At 41.7% G+C, this 22,523-nt stretch overlaps 1 protein-coding gene across 2 annotated transcripts in view; it reads left to right on the top strand.

Moving 5' to 3' along the window:
- The window catches only part of pole (polymerase (DNA directed), epsilon), a 157,441-nt gene that overhangs the window by 5,666 nt on the left and 129,252 nt on the right, over positions 1–22,523 (top strand). The window contains exons 4-15 of one of the 2 annotated variants that reach the window (XM_038776503.1): positions 408–452; positions 794–886; positions 983–1,137; positions 6,756–6,894; positions 7,825–7,905; positions 8,664–8,771; positions 10,027–10,137; positions 10,377–10,462; positions 14,292–14,411; positions 14,904–15,036; positions 18,232–18,345; positions 22,149–22,361. In XM_038776503.1, coding sequence (XP_038632431.1) covers positions 408–452; positions 794–886; positions 983–1,137; positions 6,756–6,894; positions 7,825–7,905; positions 8,664–8,771; positions 10,027–10,137; positions 10,377–10,462; positions 14,292–14,411; positions 14,904–15,036; positions 18,232–18,345; positions 22,149–22,361 — 1,398 coding nt within the window. Of the gene's footprint in view, positions 1–407; positions 453–791; positions 887–982; positions 1,138–6,755; positions 6,895–7,824; positions 7,906–8,663; positions 8,772–10,026; positions 10,138–10,376; positions 10,463–14,291; positions 14,412–14,903; positions 15,037–18,231; positions 18,346–22,148; positions 22,362–22,523 lie in introns of both variants that reach the window. The other variant, XM_038776577.1, reaches the window with a different exon arrangement.

Raw genomic sequence — 22,523 nt, 5'->3', positions numbered from 1 at the left:
TTCTTGATAAATTTAAGAGTACCCAATAATTTTTTCCAATTTAGCGTGGCCAACCCACCTAACCTGCACAGCTTTGGGTTGCGGGAGTGAAACCCATGTAGACACTGGGAGAATTTGCAAACTCTACACAGACAGTGACCCAGGGCTGGGATTGAGCCCGGGTCCTCTGTGCCATATGCAGTAGTGCCAACCACTGCGCCACTATGCTGCCCTTATTTAGGCAAGTTTTAACATTAAACTAACAAATACAAGAGTGGTTTTTAAAAAAAATGCAGAACTGGTTAAAATGGTAAGGAGCAAAAAGTTTCATTTTTTTTTTCTCACTTCTTACTATTGCTTCTATTTGTCTTTGGCAATAAACTTTGAAATAAACATAAAACTATTTATTAAATTTTCTTGTTTTTCAGGTTGCTCTGCCTTTCAACCCTTATTTCTATGTTGCCACAAAAAAGGTTTGTAGAAGATCACCCCTCAACCTTGCCAAAAATGAAAAGAAGTCTATTTTATTTGCGCAAATATTTTTATGCATATAGGCTACCCACAAATTTTTGTTTTTAACTGTTGAATTTTAAGCAAAAACGTAAATGATGGGTATGAATGCAACTTAAGATTGCAGAATACTGCTGGCTCTATTTTAAATTTACTACTATAATTGGATAAAAATACTTTGGGAAGCAGTTTTGAGAATAAGGATTGCTTTGATTATATCTCTATTAACGGATTTTTAAATTGAAAGCTAAATAGTGGAGTAGATTGATGTGAAAATAACTATTTTTTTTCTCTAACAAAACAGGGCTGTGAGCGTGAGGTTTCATCATTCTTGTCCAAGAAATTTCAAGGCAAGATAAGTAAACTATCAACCATTCCAAAAGAGGACTTGGATCTGGTGAGTTTTGTCCTTGTTTCTCTTGTTTCCTTTCTCTGTCCTTACAAAAAATGATTGGGTGCTATACTTACATTTTTTAAATTGTTTTTTCTATAGCCTAACCACTTAGTTGGCTTGAAGAGACTCTATATTAAGCTCGCCTTTAATACAGTTGATGACTTGATAAAAGTCCGAAAAGAGATTTCGCCAGCTGTAAGGAAAAACAAAGAAAGGGAGAAATCAAATGATGCATATACTGTTATGTTGTCCAGGTAATTCCACCGTTGATGGTGTTTATGTCACGTTTTCATCATTATCAAGCTGCAAATCCTATAATTTTTCGATGTTTAAGACTGGTTTTGTAATAAGTAACACTCTTGGGTTCTACAAAAGGTTGTAATGGAGTGTCTTGTAATTGCCTTGATAAATATCCACACAGCATAAATATTGATGTATCCTTCAGATCTGGATTAATTTGAAGCCTGGGAAACAACAGTTAATCATACTTGTCAGTTTTCTTCGAGATTGAAACACAGTTTATGAAATATAGTTTTACTCTTTTTGGTTCTATTGGATACAATAAGGAGCAATTTTTTGAAGAATTGAATTGAATTGAAGAATTCAGTTTCTTAATCCAGGCCCACCTGCTCTCTCAGGTGGTGTAAAAGATCCCATGATACCATTTCAAAGATGAGCCGGGGAATTATCCCCAGTGTCCTGGTCAATATTTACCCCATAATCAACATCACCAAAAAAAATCTGGTATTTTCCACATTGTGGGCACGTGCTGTGCACAAAGTGACTGTTGTGTTTCCTACATTATAACAAGGAATCCATTTCGGACTTCCGGTGACGGCGGGCGGGAGGCAGCCGCACATTGGAGGGCTCCCGCTCGGGAACGGCATTTCCGGGGTCTGACACCCGGTCCCAGGGGTAACAGAGGCGGCAAAAGCAGGGAGAAGGCACAGTGAAGGAAGATGTCGAGAACAAGTAAAAAAAAAAAAAAACAGCCGTGTAGAAAGCAGCTGAAAGTTGTCGGGGAGTGGAAAGGTCACCGCGGGGACGGCAAGAAAAATGGAGGCTGGGGCACCAGGGGAGGCCGCATTCCCACGGCTGAAGAAATGACTAAGGTGATGGCCGCGGAACTAGAAAGGCAGTTCACAAAACACATGGAGGTGATGAGGAAGGAGATGGGGGCGGTATTGAAAGTGCTGGTGGAGGAGGCGATTGCCCTGGTGAGGGTGGCGGTATTGAACGCAGTGGCGGAGGTACAGGAGCAAGGTGAGGAACTGAAGGAAGTGGAAGAGACATTGTTGCAGCACAGCGATCAACTTACCTCGATGGGGAAGGTGATAGAGATCAACGAGGGTCTGTGAGCCAAAATGGACGGGCCTTGGAAAACAGATCCAGGCGACAGATTCTGAAAATTGTGGGCCTTCCCGAAGGAGTGGAAGACCCAAGGCCGACTTGAGTTTTTTGCCACAATGTTGGCGAAGCTATTGGGGAAGGGTGGTGATCCCTCCCGATATGAACTGGATCGGGCTTATCGGTCGTGGAGGCCTGTACCAAAGGAGAGTGAGCCGCCAAGAGTACTGACTCTGTGTTTTCGTAGGTACAGTGTGAAGGAGAAGGTCCTATGCTGGGTAAAGCAGAAGCGGTTGGTGCAGTGGGCTGGAGCTGGTATCCGCATATATCAGGACTTTACGGTGGAGCTGGCAAGGAGGTCGGCTGCCTTCAGCTGGGTGAAGAAGGCGCTGTCCATCAGTAAGGTGCGGTGCGGCAAAGTATACCCAGCTAAGTTGAGGGTGACCTACAAATCCAAGGACTTTTATTTCGGGGCAGCGGAGGAGTTTACGATGGCAGAAGGTCTGTGGCTGAATTGAGAAGTGGTCATGTACCGATGTAGCCTGTATTTTTTCACTGCATGCTGGTGTATGTGCTAAATGAGCCAACGTTGTATATACCTGGACAAGAGAAGAGAGGGGACTTTCACTTGCAATGATGGTTCTTTGGAGCTTTTGAGTGTGTATGCGGGGTTTGTGTGCTAAAGGTTTTCTTGGTTTTCCTGGGGACGGGCAAGGGGGAAAGAGACCCGGGCGGGGGCCTCCATGCTGGCCTGTTTAAGCCGACCAGTGAACGAGAGTGAGGTGGGGGGAGGGGCTGCGGCCATCGGAGCCTGGCAGAGTAGGTCCCGATGAGTCTACCCGGGGTGGAAAGAGGGGGGGGAAGGAACATAGGTTGGGGGGAGGATTTTTTGTAAGAGTAAGTGGAGGGGGCTTGCAATGCATGGGTGTCATTTATGGTACTCTTTCGGGGATTGGATGGCATTGAATGTCGGGGGTGGGGGGGGGGGGGTGTGGTAGTGACTCTATAGGATAATGGTGACCATAGGCGATTCCTAATTCCTTTCTCTTTTATTTCTCCTTTGTTTGTCCCACTGTGGGAGGGTTTGTTCTATTTGATGCTTATATTGTCAGGTGGGTCGTTGCTTGGGGTGGTGGGAGGATGGGATCGTTGTTGATAAGGAAATTGACTTTGTATTTGTTACCATTTACTGCTTCAGGGTGGGGTGTAAATTCTGGAGAAAATGTGAAAATGGAGAATAAAAATATTTTTAAAATAACCATGAATCCATTTCATTGGCTGTAAATAAATTGTGGGGGCATCATCTCCTGGTTGTGAAATGCTCCATATTAATGAAGTCTTTATTTCTTATATCCTTATTTATTTTCAAATTATGAAGTACAAAAATAAACCACTGAACAGGTGCTTAGAGATTTACAATGTGCTATGATAGAGCACAGTTAGCCCAGTTGGCTGGATGTCTGGTTTGTGATGCAGAGTAATACCAACAGCATGGGTTCCCGTACCGGCTGAGGTTCTTCATGAAGGTGCCACTTTCTCAACCTTGCCGGAGTGATGATCCTCGGGTTAAATCACCACCAGTCACCTCTCCCTCTCCCCCTCTCTCTCAAAAAGGGAAAGAGCAGCCTTTGGTCCTCTGGGACTTTGGCAACTTTTGTTGAATTTCAAATGTGCACAAGTGATTGAGAAGAGTATTATATTGCTACTGCTGTGGTTTCAACAGTGGCTGCAAAAACATGATGGTTCAGCACTTGCTGATGATTGGCTACAGCGATGGTGGCAAAGGTCTATGGTTGTACAAAATTAGTTGACAAACAAGGAATTGAACAGGGTTGTTGCTGTTTTGCAAGAAGGGTTAACTGTGATGTACCTTGGAACAGCAGTTCTTGGCACGCATATAGATGGCATCAACTTGGGTATATGGAATGTATACTTGACATTTGCTGGTACCATTAAACCTGGGCTTGGAAAATGCAACTGAAAACCTTCAGATAGACATAGATGGGTTTTCAGAATAGACAAATGGATGGAGGATGCAGATAAGTATAAGGTGGAAAGAAAATGAAAGCGTGGCGTGTACACTTAAATACTTTAAAGGAATGAATGGTATAACGAAAAAAATAGTAATAGCTTGTACAAAATCCTGGTTCAGCCACTGGTAATGTACTTTGTGCAGCTTTTGAAACCCTATTATCAAAAAATACATTGATCATCAATTTAAAATTGTCCAAGTGAGAAATTATGTTGGGTGATAGATACGTCTCCGCAAATCAGATTGTGGAACTTCAAATGTTTTTGCTGTGGTGATTGATTGAGGGAAACTTTCCACCTTTTGAAGAAAAATGGGATTAGTGTTTGAAGATGTTGCAGGACTATGAGGAGAGAACAGGCATTTTAACAGAATAGGTAAATATGATTAAGGTTGCTTGCTTGGGTGGTGGGAAAAATGGCAACATAACCTAACCAGACAGATTTCTTCTGACTCCTATTTGTTCCTCGAAGGGTGGTGCAAAAGTGCTAGTCTGAAAGGACTGTTCCTCTGCTGTAAACATCTTACTCAGTGGGCTAAACAGCTGGCTTGTAATGCAGAACAAAGCAGCAGCCGCGAGTTCAATTCCCGTAAATGTGGCGACTAGGGGCTTTTCACAGTAACTTCATTGAAGCCTACTTGTGACAATAAGTGATTATTATTATTATTCTTGTACGGGCTTCAGGATGTGACTGTCTACTTTCTCAACTGCAGCGTCACCCAGTACCTAACTGATGTTAGGAGGATAGTGGAATAACGTTTTCAAAAAGAATCGTTTGCAGTTTTTCATTGAATTGTCCACTGTACGTTGTTGAGCATACTTTATATCAACACTAAAAGCTAAAGTAATTGGTAGCCCAATTCAGTTCAATATTTTAGTAAGTGCTGATATCTGAAGCACAGGCTGGGAGCTGTTCCTGCCTGACAATGTGAGGAAACTCAACTAATTTAGCAACAGGTTTTAGGAGAATGAACAGTTTTGTTACTTTCTAAAGAGAAGAAAAAAAATAAAGTTAGGCATGGCCCACCTTGCACAAAGATGGTGTGAAAGGTCTGTCATGATTTTCTTTGTATCGCCTGTTTCCTGAAAATATACCTGGAAAAATTGGCTGCCCTATCCCAACAACTAAAAAAAACTGTGCAGACTAAATAGGATTGGAAAGAACTTTACACAGTAAAACGATAGATCAATATTTAGTCACATTTTAAGGGATAATTTTTATGGTTTTTGGATTGTTTATTCATAAAGTACTGAATGCTCAATGGTTTGTAGGTAAGTTTCTGTAAAACTATTCCTGTATTGAATAGATCTCATAGAATTGTTCCAGCACGGTAGCACAAATGGGTAGCACTGTGGCTTCACAGCGCTAGGGTCCCAGGTTCGATTCCCCGCTGGGTCACTGTCTGGGCAAAGTCTGCACGTTCTTCCTGTGTGTGCATGGGTTTCCTCCGGGTGCTCCAGTTTCCTCCCACAGTCCAAAGACGTGCAGGTTAAATGGATTGGCCATGATAAATTGCTCTTGGTGACCAAAAACGTTAGGCGAGGTTATTGGGTTACGGGATAGGGTGGAAGTGAGGGCTTAAGTGGGTCGGTGCAGACTCGAAGGGCCGAATGGCTTCCTCTGCACTGTATGATCTATGTTCACCCCTTATGTCTGCACTGGCCCTCAAAATGAGCATTTCACTTGAGTGCTATTCCCTCATTGCCTTCCCATAACTTTGCACATCCTTTTTCAAGTAACGGTTTAATTCCCTTTTGAATGTCTCAATTGAATCTGCCTCCACCACAGTCTCAGACAGTGCATTCCAGATCTTAGCCACATGCTGCATGAAAAAGTCTTTACTCCTGTCACATTTTTCCTTCTTTTGCCACTTGCTTTAAATCATTGCCCCTTCTTTCTCGATCCCTTCACAATTGCAACCAGTTTTCCCTTATCTCTCTGTCTGGACCCTTCATGATTTTGAACACCTGTCAAATCTCCTTTCAGCCTTCTCTTCTCTAAAGAAAACAGTCCCAGCTTCTCCAATCTGCCTTCATAACTGAAGTTCCTCATCTCTGAATATTTTCTGCATTTTTTCCAATGCTTTCCCATCTTTCTTAAATTGCAGTGCCTAGAACTGGATGCAACTAATGCCTTGTATAACGTTCAACAACCTGAAAATGAAAATCACTTATTGTCATGAGTAGGCTTCAAATGAAGTTACTGTGAAAAGCCCCTAGTCGCCACATTCCGGCGCCTGTTCGGGGAGGCTGTTACGGGAATCGAACCGTGCTACTGGCTTGCTTTGGTCTCCTTGCTTTTCCACTTGATACACCTATTAATAAAGCCGACACTACTGTAAGCTTTATTAACTGCTCTCTCAACCTGGCTTGCCACCTTTAATGACTTGGGCACATATAAACTCAAGTCCTTATGCTCCTGCACCCGCTTGGTGTTGTACCCTTTATTGCATTTTTATATTGCTACATTTTATGATATTTATTTGTGATGGTAGTGCCTTGGCCGGGGGCAATGTGACTGAAGAGGAAGGAACATCCAAAAAAATTTCTGATCAAATGGAAAACATAATTGACATCCGGGAATACGATGTACCCTATCATGTTCGAGTATCCATTGATCTGAAGATTCAAGTGGTGAGTGCATTTATATTTTGCTAGTATTTTCTAACTGTGTAAATAAAGCAATGCTCTCGCTGGGATAATACAAAGCTGTTAACTGAATCTGAAACCTAAGTTTGCTGCATAATTTCTGTGAAGTTATGAATTCTTTCCTCTCCACACATTGCTGAGTCTTGTGCCATTTGTGGCCAAGATGTTAGTGATATGATATGTACAGTCTAAGGAGAGTAGAGTTAATAAGGTGATGTTCATGTATATCAACACTAGATGGCATCACTGAGTAGTCTTAGAAAAGGCTGCATCTCTAGGCATGCTGGGCCAAGTTGTTGGAGATTTTGATGTAGAAGGATAGTGTGAAGTTGAGTTTGTGTAGTTTGTATATTAGAGAGATTCTTGATTATTGTATCACAGATTCAGTACTATTATTTTGTTAACTGGTACTCAGTGTGTGCGAACCACAAGTTAAGTAGTGTAAAATAAATTAATTTTGATTTAAATATATAGTTTTATATTCTTTATCAACACTACATCTTTGGCTATCTTGGAGAATAAAACAAGGAATATAACAGTTAACTGGTAACCTAATCTCAGACTTGTTTCCACACTGTCCGATTGAGCAACCTGGAGGTGCGAGAAAGCATTCCTTTGGTTACATTTCTCTTTCCATTTTAATTTGTTTGAGCACGTGGGGTGGAATTTTTCTAATATATATTTAAGGGTAAAGACATCTTGCAGAAGAGATTACTGTAGTGTTCTCGTCCTACTGCTGACACTTGTTGGATGATTGCCATTAGTATTAAAGGGAGCTGTGTTTATCCAGATGAAATCCGACTGAAAAAGGTTTTGAAAGTTTTGCTATGTTATGTGATTTATTTTTGGAAGTGTCAGTCTGATTATGGATTAATTCTGATTCTTTAGATATTTGATTCTCATCTTACTTCCTAGGCACATTGGTACAATATACGAATTCGTGGTGGTGTCTATCCTCCTGAGATTATACGTAGGGACGACTTGGTTGAGCGACCAGTAAGTAGTAAATGAATGCACAGGTTCATCCAAATGTGGTAGAGCACGGTTTGTTGACTTAACTAAGCCCCTTTGGTCAGTAAAATTTACATAGAAAAATACATACATAGAAAATAGAAGCAGGAGGAAGCCATTCGGCCCTTTTGGCCTGCTCCGCCATTCATTATCATCTCTCCTCCCGTCAGTCCTCAAAGGTTTAACCCTTATCCTCAAACTATGACCCCTAGTTTTGGACTCCTCCACCAATGGGAACATTCTTTCTAAATCTACCCTGTCTAATCCTGTTAGAATTTTATACGTTTCTATGAGAACCTCGTTTACTCTTCTGAACGCCAATGGATACAATCCCAATTAACTTGTGTTCTCCTGATATGACAGTCCTGCCATCCCAGGATTCAGCCTTCTAAGCAAGAACATCTTCCGATAAGGACACCTAAACTGCAGACGATATTCCAGGTGTAGCCTCCCCAGGCCTCAAACAATCGCAGTAAAACATCCATATTCCCACACTCAAATCCTCTCGATATGAATTTAGTTGCATTTATGCTTTAAAGGAACACAATTTGACACTAGTGAGTTAATTAAAATTAAGATGGAATCTCTTGTATGCAATAGTGCTTTTAGAAAGTTGCATAAATATCAGCTTAATAGCAAATGTGAAAATCCAGAGTTCTGCTAATTTTTGTACAAATTCTTTTTATAATTTGTTAATGATTTGAATGAAATATTTATATTTGTTACATAATTGCCTTTTACAGGATCCTGTCGTTTTGGCATTTGACATTGAAACTACAAAATTGCCATTGAAATTTCCAGATGCTGAAAATGATCAGATCATGATGATTTCCTACATGATTGATGGACAGGTTGTTTAAGTATTTGTCATAAAAGTGAAATGTAACATATTAAAATAAAGAGCAGGTTGATTAGTATATGAAATGGGAAGAAACCCAGTATATGAATCTTAGATTTTTTTTTTTAGTTTCGTGTCAACTATAGAGTGGAGCACAGAAAATGCACTGAGCAATAGTGGAATGTGTACGAAAAGGAGATAGATTAAGTACTCTAGCATTGAACACTACAGTTTGAATCAGCACTTGGAGTGTAGTTACCAAACATTGGTGAAACTGAAACTGTTGTCTTCGGCTTTCATCACAAACTACACAACTTTGTCACCGAATTCAACTGTCGCCTCTGCCATTGAATTGGATTGTTAGGAATCTCTGCGTCTTACTGAAAAAGTGGTTGAACTGTTCCCACATCCTCCCACATCACAAACACTGCTGACTTTCTCCTCTAATTTTAACTCACAGTAGCCTACTCTCTGTTCAAAGCACAATCCCACCACCTTGTGACTTACACGGTAGCACAATGATAAGCACTGTCGCTTCACAGTGCATGGGTCCCAGGTTAGATTCCCGGCTTGGGTTCACTGTCTGTGCGGAGTCTGCATGTTCTTCCCTTGTCTGCGTGGATTTCCTCTGGGTGCTCCAGTTTCCTCCAACAAGTTCTGAAAGACGTGCTTGTTGGGTGATTGGACGTGCTGAATTCTCCCTCAGTGCACCCGAACAGATGCCGGAGTGTGGCGACTGGGGGATTTTCACAGTAACTTCATTACAGTGTTAATGTAAGCCTACTTGTGACACTAATAAAGATTATTATTATTTCAGTGCTTTCGTTTCTGGATTCCCATCCTCACCCCTTATATACCCTTCCTGGACTCGCTCCTCCATCCTCTTTCCAATCACTTCCCCCTCAACACAATATTTGGTTCCTCCAACTCTGACCTCTTATGCAATCACTCTACCATTAGCAACTGTGCCTTCAACCACCTAATGCCCTCGCTCTGTAATTTCTTCCCTCACTATCTCCCTGTCCTTTTTTAAGCCTCGTGTTAAAACACATTGTTTGACCAAACCTGAGGTTATCTGTCCTAATACATCCACCTTTGGCTTGGCATCTGTTTACTTGTGATTATATCTCTAATATTACTTAATGTTTGCCCATGTAAGACAAATTCAAGTTGTTGAAATCTTATCAACTGTTGCTCTGCGTTTATACCAATGTATACCTTGAACTGACTGGGATATGTAATATTTAGTTCTGTCTCTCTCTTTACAGGGATATTTGATAACAAACAGGGAAATTGTATCTGAAGATATTGAGGATTTTGAGTTTACACCAAAGCCAGAATATGAGGGTCCTTTCATTGTATTTAATGAACCAGATGAGGTGGGTGAAATCTGTTTGATTTGCAACTTGACATTTTTAAAGTGTTTTTGTTTACTGATTTAGTCTTTTACGCTAAGGTCTAGCTTTGGAATGTGTATAGTGCCACTCATTTAAAGTTGGAGACCCAGTTTTACAGGTGCCTACTTCTGTCCAGTTTCAGTTTTTTTTCTCGTTTTTCAGAAATCACTATGAAAAGTTTTGCAAACAGCCGGTGAGCTTTACTTTTTATTGTGCTTTAGGTGAGCTTAATTCGAAGGTGGTTTGAACAGGTCCAGGAAAATAAACCTAACATACTTGTGACGTATAACGGTGACTCTTTTGATTGGTGAGTGTGTTTTTATTGTTGATGCTGCAGTGACTGCTCTAGAATCTTTATAAATTGGACAAGTGATCTGTCCAGATCTGCGCGCTCAGATGTTTTCACTGTTTGAGACTTCACAATGATAAGTTTATCTAAGAGTAGCCATTCTGCAAATCTAACTCTCGCTTCCCCGGGAATCTGCAGTCTCTCTATTACAGCGGCCAACCTTTTAATGAAAAAGAATGGTATATGAGCAGCAAATGACATTGCATAAAGTACGATATAGAGATTTATAAGATTTTATTTGATGTTGGACCGTGTTAGCTCAGTTGGTGTACATGTTAAGAATATTACACTATTGAAAAATGGAGAACTCCGAATAATCCTGAATATCCTGTTTCATTGGATGGGTCCTTTTTCCATTCCGAACAGGCAGGGCATGTTTGTGCCCCTCTGGAATGGGATTATAAATCACAATGAGAATGCTGAATTAGCAAATAAGGGGCTGAGAATAATTTAAAAGAAACATTTGCTAAGTACTTAAATGAAAACAGCAAATGTGTTTTCCATCCAGAAGGTGAGGCAGCATCTGCGGACAGAGAAACACTACTTCTGGTCGTTGACCTTTAATCATAGTATTTCTAACATCTTCCAGCTATCAGCCTTTAAGCAAGTTTAGACTCTTGAGCATTGATTGACTCTGTACTTCCTTAAAAGTTTATATTATTTCTAATTCTGATGAGTCATTGACTTGAAGCATTAACTATCTGTTGGTCTGAGTCTTTGCAGTGTTTGCCTTTCTCACTGCAATTGCTGGACATCTGAAATATTATGCTTTTTGTCTTGCTTTATATTGCATAACTTTCGATAGGTGGATAAAACAACTAACAATGCAGATCCTAGGTGTTCAGGTCTCCTTTCAGAGGACCAACAAGGGAGAATTCATTACTGCATCTGGTAACAGGAAATGAACCAGAGCAATAAGAGAGCTAAAAATAGGAGATCATCTGATAGTGACCACAATATAGGTAGGATAATGATTAAGAAATATATAAGAATGGCAAAAGACCAGGATAATAGATTTGAGAAAAGCTGACTTTCAGGGATGGAGAACAGATCTTGGAAAAATGAAATCAACAACAATATTGGTTAACAGTGATGTACAATGGCATTTGTTGAAGTTGCATCCTCGGGTCCCTTTGCTCCTCAACCCCAATGTTCCCTCAGCAAGCTGCAATATCCACTCTTTATTTAAAATGGTGCTCAGCATGGTTGGGGGGCAGTGATTACATTCAGAACAAGAAGAAACGAAGCACTAAAGAACCATCCATGGATGAATGGAGAGGAGAGCATGACAAAAGAATACAAAGAGAGGTGGATGAACTGGACATGATATCTGAAGAGGAGATTCTACTTAAAATGATAAGAATAGAAATATATCAACTCATCATACTCAAAATTAAAAAAAAAACCCTGATCCAGATGGATTGCACCTGCATATTCTAATACATCTGGAGATAGCGGAGGTGCTATTGTACAATAGTTCAATCAAAACGGCTGGTGTATAGCTAAGTTTATAACTATATATAACTATATTTAAAAAGGGCTATAGAACATGTCAGGGAACTATGGATCATTCAGCTTAACATCAATAATAAGAACAAAGGGGCAGCACGGTGGCCTAGTGGTTAGCACAACTGCCTCACGGCGCTGAGGTCCCAGGTTCGATCCCGGCTCTGGGTCACTGTCCGTGTGGAGTTTGCACATTCTCCCCGTGTCTGTGTGGGTTTCGCCCCCACAACCCAAAAATGTGCAGAGTAGGTGGATTGGCCACACTAAATTGCCCCTTAATTGGAAAAAATAATTGGCTAATCTAAATTTAAAAAAAATAAAAAAATAATAAGAACAAATAATCGAATAAAGAAATGCATAGTAAAACATCTAGGAACCAAAAATTGAAGTCACAGTATTTTACAAGAAAATTCTTTACTTGACCAACCTCAGTGAATGCTTCAAAGAGATAACAAGTGTCGACGTGAGTTATATGATTGATGTGATATATCTGGATTTACGACCAGTCTTTGATAAGGTTCACATAATAGATAATAAAACAGAAAATAATGGAAAATCTCAACAAGTGTAGCTCTATGGATAGCTGGCTGACCGCAAAACATAAGAATTGCGATAAATTGGTGCTAGTTTAGAGTGACAGAAAATGCACGGAAACACAAAAGAATTAGTGCTGGGGCCACCGTTCTTAATCTATATTAATGCTTTGAATCTTGGAATCAAAAACAAAATTTCTAAATTTGCAGACACTAAACTGGTGGATGGGTGGGTTGTGGGGAGGTGGGTGCAGTGGAGGGGTACCTGCAGCACATTATAAGATGAAAATACATGTGTGCAGAATGGGAATATAAATGCCAAATGAAGTTCAACATAAATAGAGGTTGGATATTGTAGCTTGCTGAGGGAACAATGGGGTTGAGGAGCAAAGGGACCTGAGGATGCAAATACACAAATCACTAAACGTTGCAGCACAAGTGTGTCAGGCCCCAATGAAAGCAAACCAAATATTCAAGTTTATTTCTAGAAGGATAGAAATGAATTGTAGAGCAGTTACACTAAACTTCTGTCACAATTTGTTTCAACCACACTTGAAGCACTGTGTACAGTTCTGAGCACCATATGATAAAAAGGATATGGATACCCTGAAGGATGAAAAAAATTACAATGATACTAGAAATTTAAGAAATATACTTATCAGCAAATGTTGATTTTAGGATAAAAACAACAGAGGTAACGTAATAGTCTTTAAACTTTTCATAGAGCAGGCAGATTGTGTTTCCACTCGTGGGGAAAGAGCAAACCTGGAGGCCAGTATTGCACTAATAATAATCTTTACTGTCACAAGTAGGCTTATATTAATACTGCAATGAAGTTACTGTGAAAAGCCTCTAGTCACCACATTCCAGTGCCTGTTCAGGTACAAACGGAGAAGTCAGAATGTCCAAATTACCTAATAGCGTTTTTTTTGGACTTGTGGGAGGAAACCGGAGCACCCGGAGGAAACCCACGCAGACACCGCACAGACAATGACCCAAGCCGGGAATCTAACCTGGGACCCTGGCATTGAAGCCATAGTGCTCACCACTATGCTACCGTGCTGCCCACTGTAGTCACCAAGCAATGAAATAAGGAATTTGGGAAGCTTCATTACCTGAAGAATGTGGAATTCTCTACTGTGAGGAATAGTTGAGACAAATCATAAAAATACATTTAAGGAGAGCTAGGTTAGAATATGAGCGAGTAAGGAGTTTACTGGTAAAGTTTAAAAAAAAAAAATAGGAAGAGACTTTTGGGGCCACTTGGCCTGTTTTTGTACTGTATACTTTGTAATACCTCTGCATATCGACTCCAGTTTTGCCGATTCCTATTTTATAATTTTTTCTTAATATTCCAATTTGCTTACAGTAATTTTCAATAGTCTTGTCTGACCTCTAATACTGAATATGTTTCATGTATCATTGAACTTTAATTTCTAGTTGCGTCAAAAATAGCTAGAAGTAACACCTGCCACCAAGGCAAAATTCCCTTTAACAGGAATTCATATAGCCCAGGCTTTTTCTGATCCTTCAGCATTTCGGTGAACCAGATTACCATTCAGAATTTTTCTCCCAGATTTGCAGCCATTTAATTGCAATATTGATTTCCTGCCATCAGGTGTCTTGAGTACTTTGTATGCACAATGCAATGGTAACATTTGCAGCGGTTCAATTTTAGCTGGGAAGTACAAGGGTATAAATATAAGGATTTCTTCAGAACTTTAATTTGTATTTACTCTGTTTTATAGGCCATTTGTGGAGACACGAGCTGCGGTGCATGGCTTGAACATGTACAACGAGATTGGCTTTCAGAAGGACAGTCAAGGCGAGTTCAAAGCTAGTCAGAGCATCCACATGGACTGCTACAGGTATGAGATTTGGGTTAATGTAGTTGTCTTTAATTGTACAAGGGAACTTAATTGTAAACATAGTTCATGTTGGTGTCTTAAGACTGGATATATTTTCCTTTATTCTACATTTGAGAATGCTTAATCTCAACAGTGGTTGTTCCCAAGGTGGAAACTCTTCCTTTTGTTGGTAGTGATATGTTTCATCATGAACTTTATAAATGCATTCAATTCTCTGCTCTGTCAATGTGCCCTAATATCTTCCTTGAGCAGATTACCAAGTTAAAGGTGCTATATTGTCACAAGTTTGCTGTTGAGCCAAACAAAATGGTCCTTCATAAAGTGTTAACGAATGCTGAGATGTAAGGAAGTGGGAACCCCTCGTCTTGTAAGGACAGTGCATAGATGCTTACGTTTCTTTTAGGAACCTTTAGTCCATATATTCAGAATGTGAGACACGGCAGCTTTTTCGTCTGAACTCAACTTTTAAATTGAGTGCTCTTTTCACGCCAGGTGGGTGAAGCGAGATAGTTACCTTCCTGTGGGCAGTCAAAACTTGAAGGCTGCAGCTAAGGCCAAACTGGGATATGACCCAGTGGAGTTGGACCCCGAAGACATGTGTCGAATGGCCACTGAGGAACCACAGGTAACATCAGCAGATAGGTGGTACATGTTTGGATTGGATTTGGATTTGTTCTATTTTCATGTGTACCGAGGTACTGTATACCAAGTATTGTTTTGCGTACAGTCCAGACAGATCATTCCATACATGAAAAAAATCATAGGGCACATATAAATACACAATGTCAATACATAGACACAGGCATCGGGTGAATCATACAGGGGCGCAGTACTACTCTGACACAGTGGTTAGCATTGTCGCTTCACAGCACTTGAGGTCCCAGGCCTGATTCCCAGCCTGTGTCACTGTGCAGAGTCTGCACGTTCTCCCAGTGTCTGTGTGGGTTTCCTCCGGTTTCCTCCCACAAGTCCCGAAAGATGTGGGGCGGTATTCTCCGCTCCCGATAAAAATCGGGATGGCTGTCGTGAAATCGGCCAAGGTTCACGACGGCCTCGGGGCCCGCTCCCCGCACCTAATTCACCCCCACCCGGGGGGCCAGGAGCGGGCCTCCGTCTTTCCCGGCCGCAACACGTTGCACCGGAAATGACGCGCAAAACGCGCATTTGTGAGGTCATTCGCACATGCGCGGGTTGCCGGTTCCAACCCGCGCATACGCGGATGACTTCATCGTGCAGACGGCGCGAACCGCGCATGCACGTTGGCCGTCTTTCTCCTCCGCCGCCCGGCAAGACGTGGCGGCTTGATCTTGCAGGGCGGCGGAGGGGAAAGAGTGCGTCCGTTTTGGACGCTGGCCCGACGATCGGTGGGCACCGATCGCGGGCCAGTCCCCTCCCGAGCACAGCCGTGGTGCTCCCGTGCCAATCGGGTCCCTAGATGACCCAAATGGGCATCTGGCGCCCGTTTCACGAATGCGGCGACCAGGTGTGGTTGCTGGCGTGTTGAAACGGGTGTGAAGGGCCGGCCGCTCGGCCCATCGGGCTTGGAGAATCGCCGTTCGCTGTAAAGAGCGGCGATTTTTCCGAGCCGGGGGGGGAAATCGCTGGAGGCGCCGGGGGGGCGTGAAAAATGTCGGGAGGCTCTCCTGTCCGGGGGGGGGGGGGGGGGGGGGGGGGGGGGGGATGGGATGGGAGGCATGGTAGTGTAAGACAAGGACAGGGAACTTAGTACACGGGTAATTAGGAAATACGGCGGGGGTAGTGGGGACGTTGTTTTTAGGTTTTTACATGTGTTGGCCCGCGCGGTTGTTTAAGGAATGTTAAAGTGTTAAACTGTAAACTGAAAATTACAAATGCTTCAATAAAATATTTTCTAAAAACAAAAGAGAATGGCGACACCGGAAATGAGTTGATGCATTTTGCTCAAGGTAAAATAACCGTTCAGAACCCTGGTGTAGAAAAGTGTAGGTGTGGACAAATTTAAGGAACTGGTCCGAATGAATTGTTACAGGAAGGGTGGAAAAGAAGAGAATCCAGGTATTTGAGAGCCTGGACTTGTATCGGGACCTGGGTTAGATTCCCGGCTTTGGTCACTGTCTTTGCTGAGTCTTGATGTGGAGATGCCGGCGGTAAGAAGTCTTACAACACCAGGTTAAAGTCCAACAGGTTTGATTCAAACACGAGCTTTCGGAGCGCAGCTCCTTCCTCAGGTGAAAAAATTGGGTACTCTAAATTTTATATATTTTTTTAAAATGCCCAATTCACCAAACAAGCACGTGTTTCGGGACTTGTGGGAGGAAACCAGAGTCCCCGGAGTAAACAGACACGGGGAGCATGTACAGACTCAGCAAAGTAAGAAGTCTTACAACACCAGGTTAAAGTCCAACAGGTTTGATTCAAACACGAGCTTTCGGAGCGCAGCTCCCTCCTCAGGTGAAGCTCGTGTTTGAATCAAACCTGTTGGACTTTAACCTGGTGTTGTAAGACTTCTTACTTTGCTGAGTCTGTACATGCTCCCCGTGTCTGTTTACTCCGGAGACTCTGGTTTCCTCCCACAAGTCCCGAAACACGTGCTTGTTTGGTGAATTGGGCACTTAAAAAAAAATATATATATAAATTTAGAGTATCCAATTTTTTTTTCCAAAATGGGGCAATTTAGCATGGCCAATCCACCTACCCTGCGCATCTTTGGGTTGTAGGGTTGAATCCACGCAGAATGTGCAAACTCCACACTGACAGTGACCCAGGGCCGTGATTCGACCCCGGGTCCTCAGCGCCGTAGTCCCAGTACTAACCACTGCGCTGTGTGCTGCCTGTGAATTGGACATTCTGAAGTCTCCCTCTGTGTACCCGAACAGGTGCCGGAGTGTGGCGACTAGGGGCTTTTCACAGTAACTTCATTACAGTGTTAATGTAAGCCTGATTGTGACAATAATAAAGATTATTATTATTAAATGTCTGTGGGAAAATCTTCAGCCAGAGATGGGAGGAGAATCAAGTTGAGGATGGTAAGAGTTGGAAATGGAATGTTAAAAGGTGACCAGCAGAACTATGCCTCCAGGGTTGAGTGGAAATGGAAGGTGCATTAATTAAATTCACGAGGAAGTTGAGATAGATGTATTTCTGATTTTAAAAAACTGGTTGAAGGGATATGGGCAACAGGTGGGAATGTGGATTTGAGATCAGGAAGAGATCAGCCATGATCTTTATTAAGAGATCAGCCATGATATGCTGGAATGGCTGAGCGTACTTGATGGGCTGAATTGCCTATTTCTGCTTCTAATTCATATGTTCCTATGAATCAAGAAGCAGCACCAACACAGTTATCAATATAACTACCTAAGGGGGCTAAGTAGTGTTGGAGCATAATGTACAGTAGACAGGGACACTGGTCTTGTAGATACACTTCTTTTGCTAAGTGAGCAGCCTTAAAAGGCTGAATGGGCTGCTTCTCCTATTTCTTATGTTCTTAAATTCCATCAACGGAGGATGATGTGGGTGGCAACAATTCCAATTGAAGAAGTGAAGCATGGAACCATTCTTGTGAGGACTGGGGATTAGAGTACTACTTCACAAATCTGTTTACAACTGGACCAATGCAAATATTTCTGAATTATTACTAGCAAAAGGAGTACACACAAATGTTTCCATTATAAATGATTCAAATTGTATTTTAACTGAAACGTAGAAATTAATACGGTTAAAATCACTTGTATTCTTTAATTTACAAATAAAAGTTTTTAAGATCATCAAGACCTGTGACCAAACAGCAGTAGGAGTGTAAATTCTGAGAGTATTGATGGATTTTTATTTTCTGTTGCAGACCTTGGCCACATATTCAGTCTCTGATGCTGTGGCTACCTACTACATGTACATGAAGTACGTGCACCCCTTCATTTTTGCTTTGTGTACGATCATCCCTATGGAGCCTGATGAGGTATGCTTATAAACACTTTTGAGGTTTTTCTTAGATTGGGTCACGGTTTGGATATGCTAGCAATTACACGTTTATTGCCCATTCTTCTAGCCTTGAGAGGTGTTTGTGTCTTTCATAGAATTTACAGTGCAGAAGGAGGCTATTCGGCCCATAGAGTCTGCACAGGCCCCTGGAAAGAGCACCCCACTCGAGCCCAGGCCTCCACCCTATCCCAGTAACCCCATCTAACCTTTTTGACACTAAGCACAATTTAGCATGGCCAATCCACCTAACCTGCACATCTTTGGATTGTGGGAGGAAGCCGGAGCACCAGGAGGAAACCCACGCAGACACGGAGAATGTGCAGACTCCACATTGGCAGTCACCTGAGGCCGGAATTCAACCTGGGCCCCTGGAGCTGTGAAGCAGCAGTGCTTGCCACTGTGCTGCCCATGTGCCGCTATGCCGCCCATATTCTTGAATTGCTGCTATAACGGAGCTCCTACAATGATTTTTAGTGGAGATATCCTGCAACTAAGAAAAGGTAGCACCAGATCAGCGTCAGAGAAGCACTTGGCGGTAATGGTTTTCCCATGACATTGATGTTCTTGTTCTTTCTGGTGGATGGAGAGGCAGAGCAGAAAATGTGTTCAAATGATCTTGGCGAGTTGTTGCATAGTATCCGATACATACTAATACTACGGTACATTGGCATGTCTGGCAGGCATTTGCATCACCATTCAAGTGCCTTGCTCTGCCATTGATCATATGATGTTGCATGCTGGAAATGGTTAGGGTGAGGAGCTCCTGTAGTGATGGGGCTTTGAAGAAGAATGACCAACTCCTGTTCCATATGAGATAATGCTAAGATGGTGAGGAAGTCTTATTTCTCCTGTAATATTATACCTTTTTTAAAAGAAAGGGTTAAATAATGAATGGTTCTCGGGTTAACTAAAAATAGTACACATGTGAGATGGTACCTTAGTTCAGTACGCTGTCAGCCGGCATGTCAGATTCTCGCATCACATCCGAAGTTCATAAAGCAATTGTATTCAAGTTGTTTTATCAAACACCTTCCTCTGTCACAAGGTCAAGAATGGGACTTCTCTTTGATTCCATGTCTCCTACTGTAAATGGAAGTTATACACCGCCAAAAGAGGAAAACAACAAATTTGGAGGGCAATTTATGTCATCCAGGACTGCTCTTGGTTGGATATCAACTCTGTAGGTTTCTCCTATATGTTTACTTAGCCAGGAGTGGTTTGGGTTCCTGAGAGATTTAAGATTTGAGAGGAAGAATTTATACTTTAAAAAGCAAGGGAGGTAAATGTTTGAGCCAAAAAGAGACCAGTTTTGCATGTATTTCAAATTCAGTTGCAGTTTTGTTGACGTGCATATTCACAAAACTAGTGACAGATGGAGTTTAGTGTGGGGAAGTTAGGTCATCCATTTGAGCTCTGAGAAAGATAGATTGGAATATTTTCTGAAAGGTTATGAATTGTGGAGGAGCAGAGATTTGGGTGTCAACATAAGCAAGTCACTAAAACTGATTTTTGAGATATGGATGTTTTTAAAATATTTTTTGTGTTGTGTTATTCTATAAGGAAGACTGTGTGTGTGTCATCTGGTAGAGTTGAGAGATCAAAGGGGTAAAGGTGCTAAATTCATATGTTCTTAATAAGACGCCATGGTGAAGTCGATATACAAGTAAAAGATTAAACATTTTCATTAGGAGAATGATGGGGACTTGACTTTTTAGTTGATAAATTTCAAAAAGGAGTGTGGAACTTTTACAACCTACAAAAGTTTCATAAGTAACTGTGGGGAGGTTATTAAATGTAATTTGACCCGAAAGGGGAGGCAATAAGAAACCTTTTTTATCTATGTGTCATGGTTGAGACGTGATGGGTGTGGTGTGTCCAATAGTTTCAAAGTAACAGAAGTGAACACTTCAAACGTCTGGAATGTAACATTCCTGGCGTAGCAACCCAACCAACACAATGGCCCAGGAGAGTGTGTTCCAGCCAACCTCAAATAAAGATACCTTTCACAGATCCTAATTTCCAGTAATAGTGTTAATGGCCTAAGCATTAACTGTTCTTATGCAATGGTTTCACTAAAAGAGCCTTGTTTTAAAACCTCAAACTAGTGTCCCCAAGAACAAAAGGAATCCTGACTCAAATTAAACACCACTTAGGGAGGCATGTGGCACAATGGTTAGCACTGCAGCCACGGCGCTGAGGACCCGGGTTTGAATCCCAGCCCTGGGTCACTGTCCGTGTGGAGTTTGCACATTCTCCCTGTGTCTGCGTGGGTTTCAAAATTTTGTCTTGTGGAAATGAACTGGAGCAGTTATTGTTTTGGCCCCCAACTATCAAGCCAGTGTCAGCAGAAAGAACTCTGGCCCTCATCAAAACTGCAAACTGCAGGAACCAGTCGTAAAAGGCCACCGTTCTCACGCCAGCGTCAGGACATAGCCTGAAAATCAGAGAATACAGCCTGTGTATGATGCTCTGTTTATTTTTAATAAAGGTTTTTTTTATAAATTTAGAATATCCAATTCAGTTTTCCTATTAAGGGGTAATTTAGCGTGGCCAATCCACTAATCTGCACAATTTTGGATTGTGGGGATGAAACCCACACAGACACGGGGAGAATGTGTAAACTCCATACGGACAGTGACCCGGGGCCAGGATCGTACCTGGGTCCTCAAAGTTGCAGGCAACAGTGCTAATCACTGTGCCACCCAGGCTGAGGAGTACTCTAATTGGGGAACTTGCCGAAGCTCCTTTGGTACCTTTCAACCCACACCTCAGCACGAAGAAGGACAAGGGCAGCAACATCACTTGCAAGTTCCCCTCCAATCCACTGACTTGGAACTATTTTGTCGCCATCACCTTATCGAGGGAAATTCGGGATGGGCTACAACTGCTGACCTAGCTTCTACACTGAAATTTTAAAAAGTTGTTAATAATAAAGGGATTTGATAGGGTAATAAAGTAGGCTTTACTGAAGTTACTGTGAAAAACCCCTAGTCGCCACATTCCAGCACCTGTTCAGGGAGGCCAGTACAGGAATTGAACCCGCGCTGCTGCCTTGTTCTGCATTACAAGCCAGCTATTTAGCCCACTGTGCTAAACCAGCCCCTACATAGAGAAACCATTTCCCCTGTTGGAAGGACTCCAGAAAAAGAGGGACATAATCATATTAGAGTTCAGCTATTCCAGAAGTAAAATCTGGAACCACTATTTTCACATTTTCATGGAAATCCAGCTCTCTCCCCAAAAGGAATTGATCGATTGAAATTTTTCAAAACATGAAATTGTATTTTTTTTTATCAGTAACGGTATCGAGGGTTATGGATAAAAGGCAAATAGATAGAGTTAAAGTTCTGCTCAACCACGATCTGATTGACCAGTGGGGCAGTCTCGAGGGGCTGAATGGCACAAACCAAGTCCCAAAAGATTTGCTTGCTAGGTGAATTGGACATTCTGAATTCTCCCTCAGTGTACCCAAACAGGCGCTGGAGTGTGGCGACTAGGGGATTTTCACAGTAACTTCATTGCACTGTTAATGTAAGCCTAGTTGTGACACTAATAAACATTATTATCTACTAGTTGCAATGCACAGTTCTTATCATAAGATGGCACTAATGTTTTACAGTGTCAATAACGTGACAGTATTTATATTTTGTATATAACAAAGCATTTGGTAAATTTGTTAATTTACCTGATGCAGTCAATCTCTACCATTTGGATATCATGCAATTTAGTAATTAAATCTATTTTCATTATTGATGGCAAGTTCTACTTTGTCTCTATCAGGTGCTACGAAAAGGATCTGGGACACTTTGTGAGGCACTCCTGATGGTGCAGGCTTTTCACGCCAACATAATCTTCCCGAACAAGCAAGAACAAGTCTTTAATAAGCTAACAAATGATGGTCACGTGCTTGATTCGGAGACTTATGTAGGAGGACATGTGGAGGCTTTGGAATCGGGAGTTTTTCGCAGTGACATACCATGCCGATTTAAAATGGTGTGTATCAAGAATGCATTTCTGCCATCACATTTAATTGCGCAACAGAAATTATAATTTAATACAAGTTTTTCTATCAATGCTGTTCCTGATAGCGGGGAAGAATATATATGATTTGATTTGATTTATTGTCACATATACTGAAGTATAGTGGGTTCATGG

The sequence above is a fragment of the Scyliorhinus canicula genome, chromosome 1, assembly GCF_902713615.1.
Source record: "Scyliorhinus canicula chromosome 1, sScyCan1.1, whole genome shotgun sequence".
In the NCBI taxonomy this organism is placed as follows: domain Eukaryota; kingdom Metazoa; phylum Chordata; class Chondrichthyes; order Carcharhiniformes; family Scyliorhinidae; genus Scyliorhinus; species Scyliorhinus canicula.
Note: the sequence above shows the minus strand (reverse complement) of the source record. Positions and strands in the feature narration are given on the sequence as shown.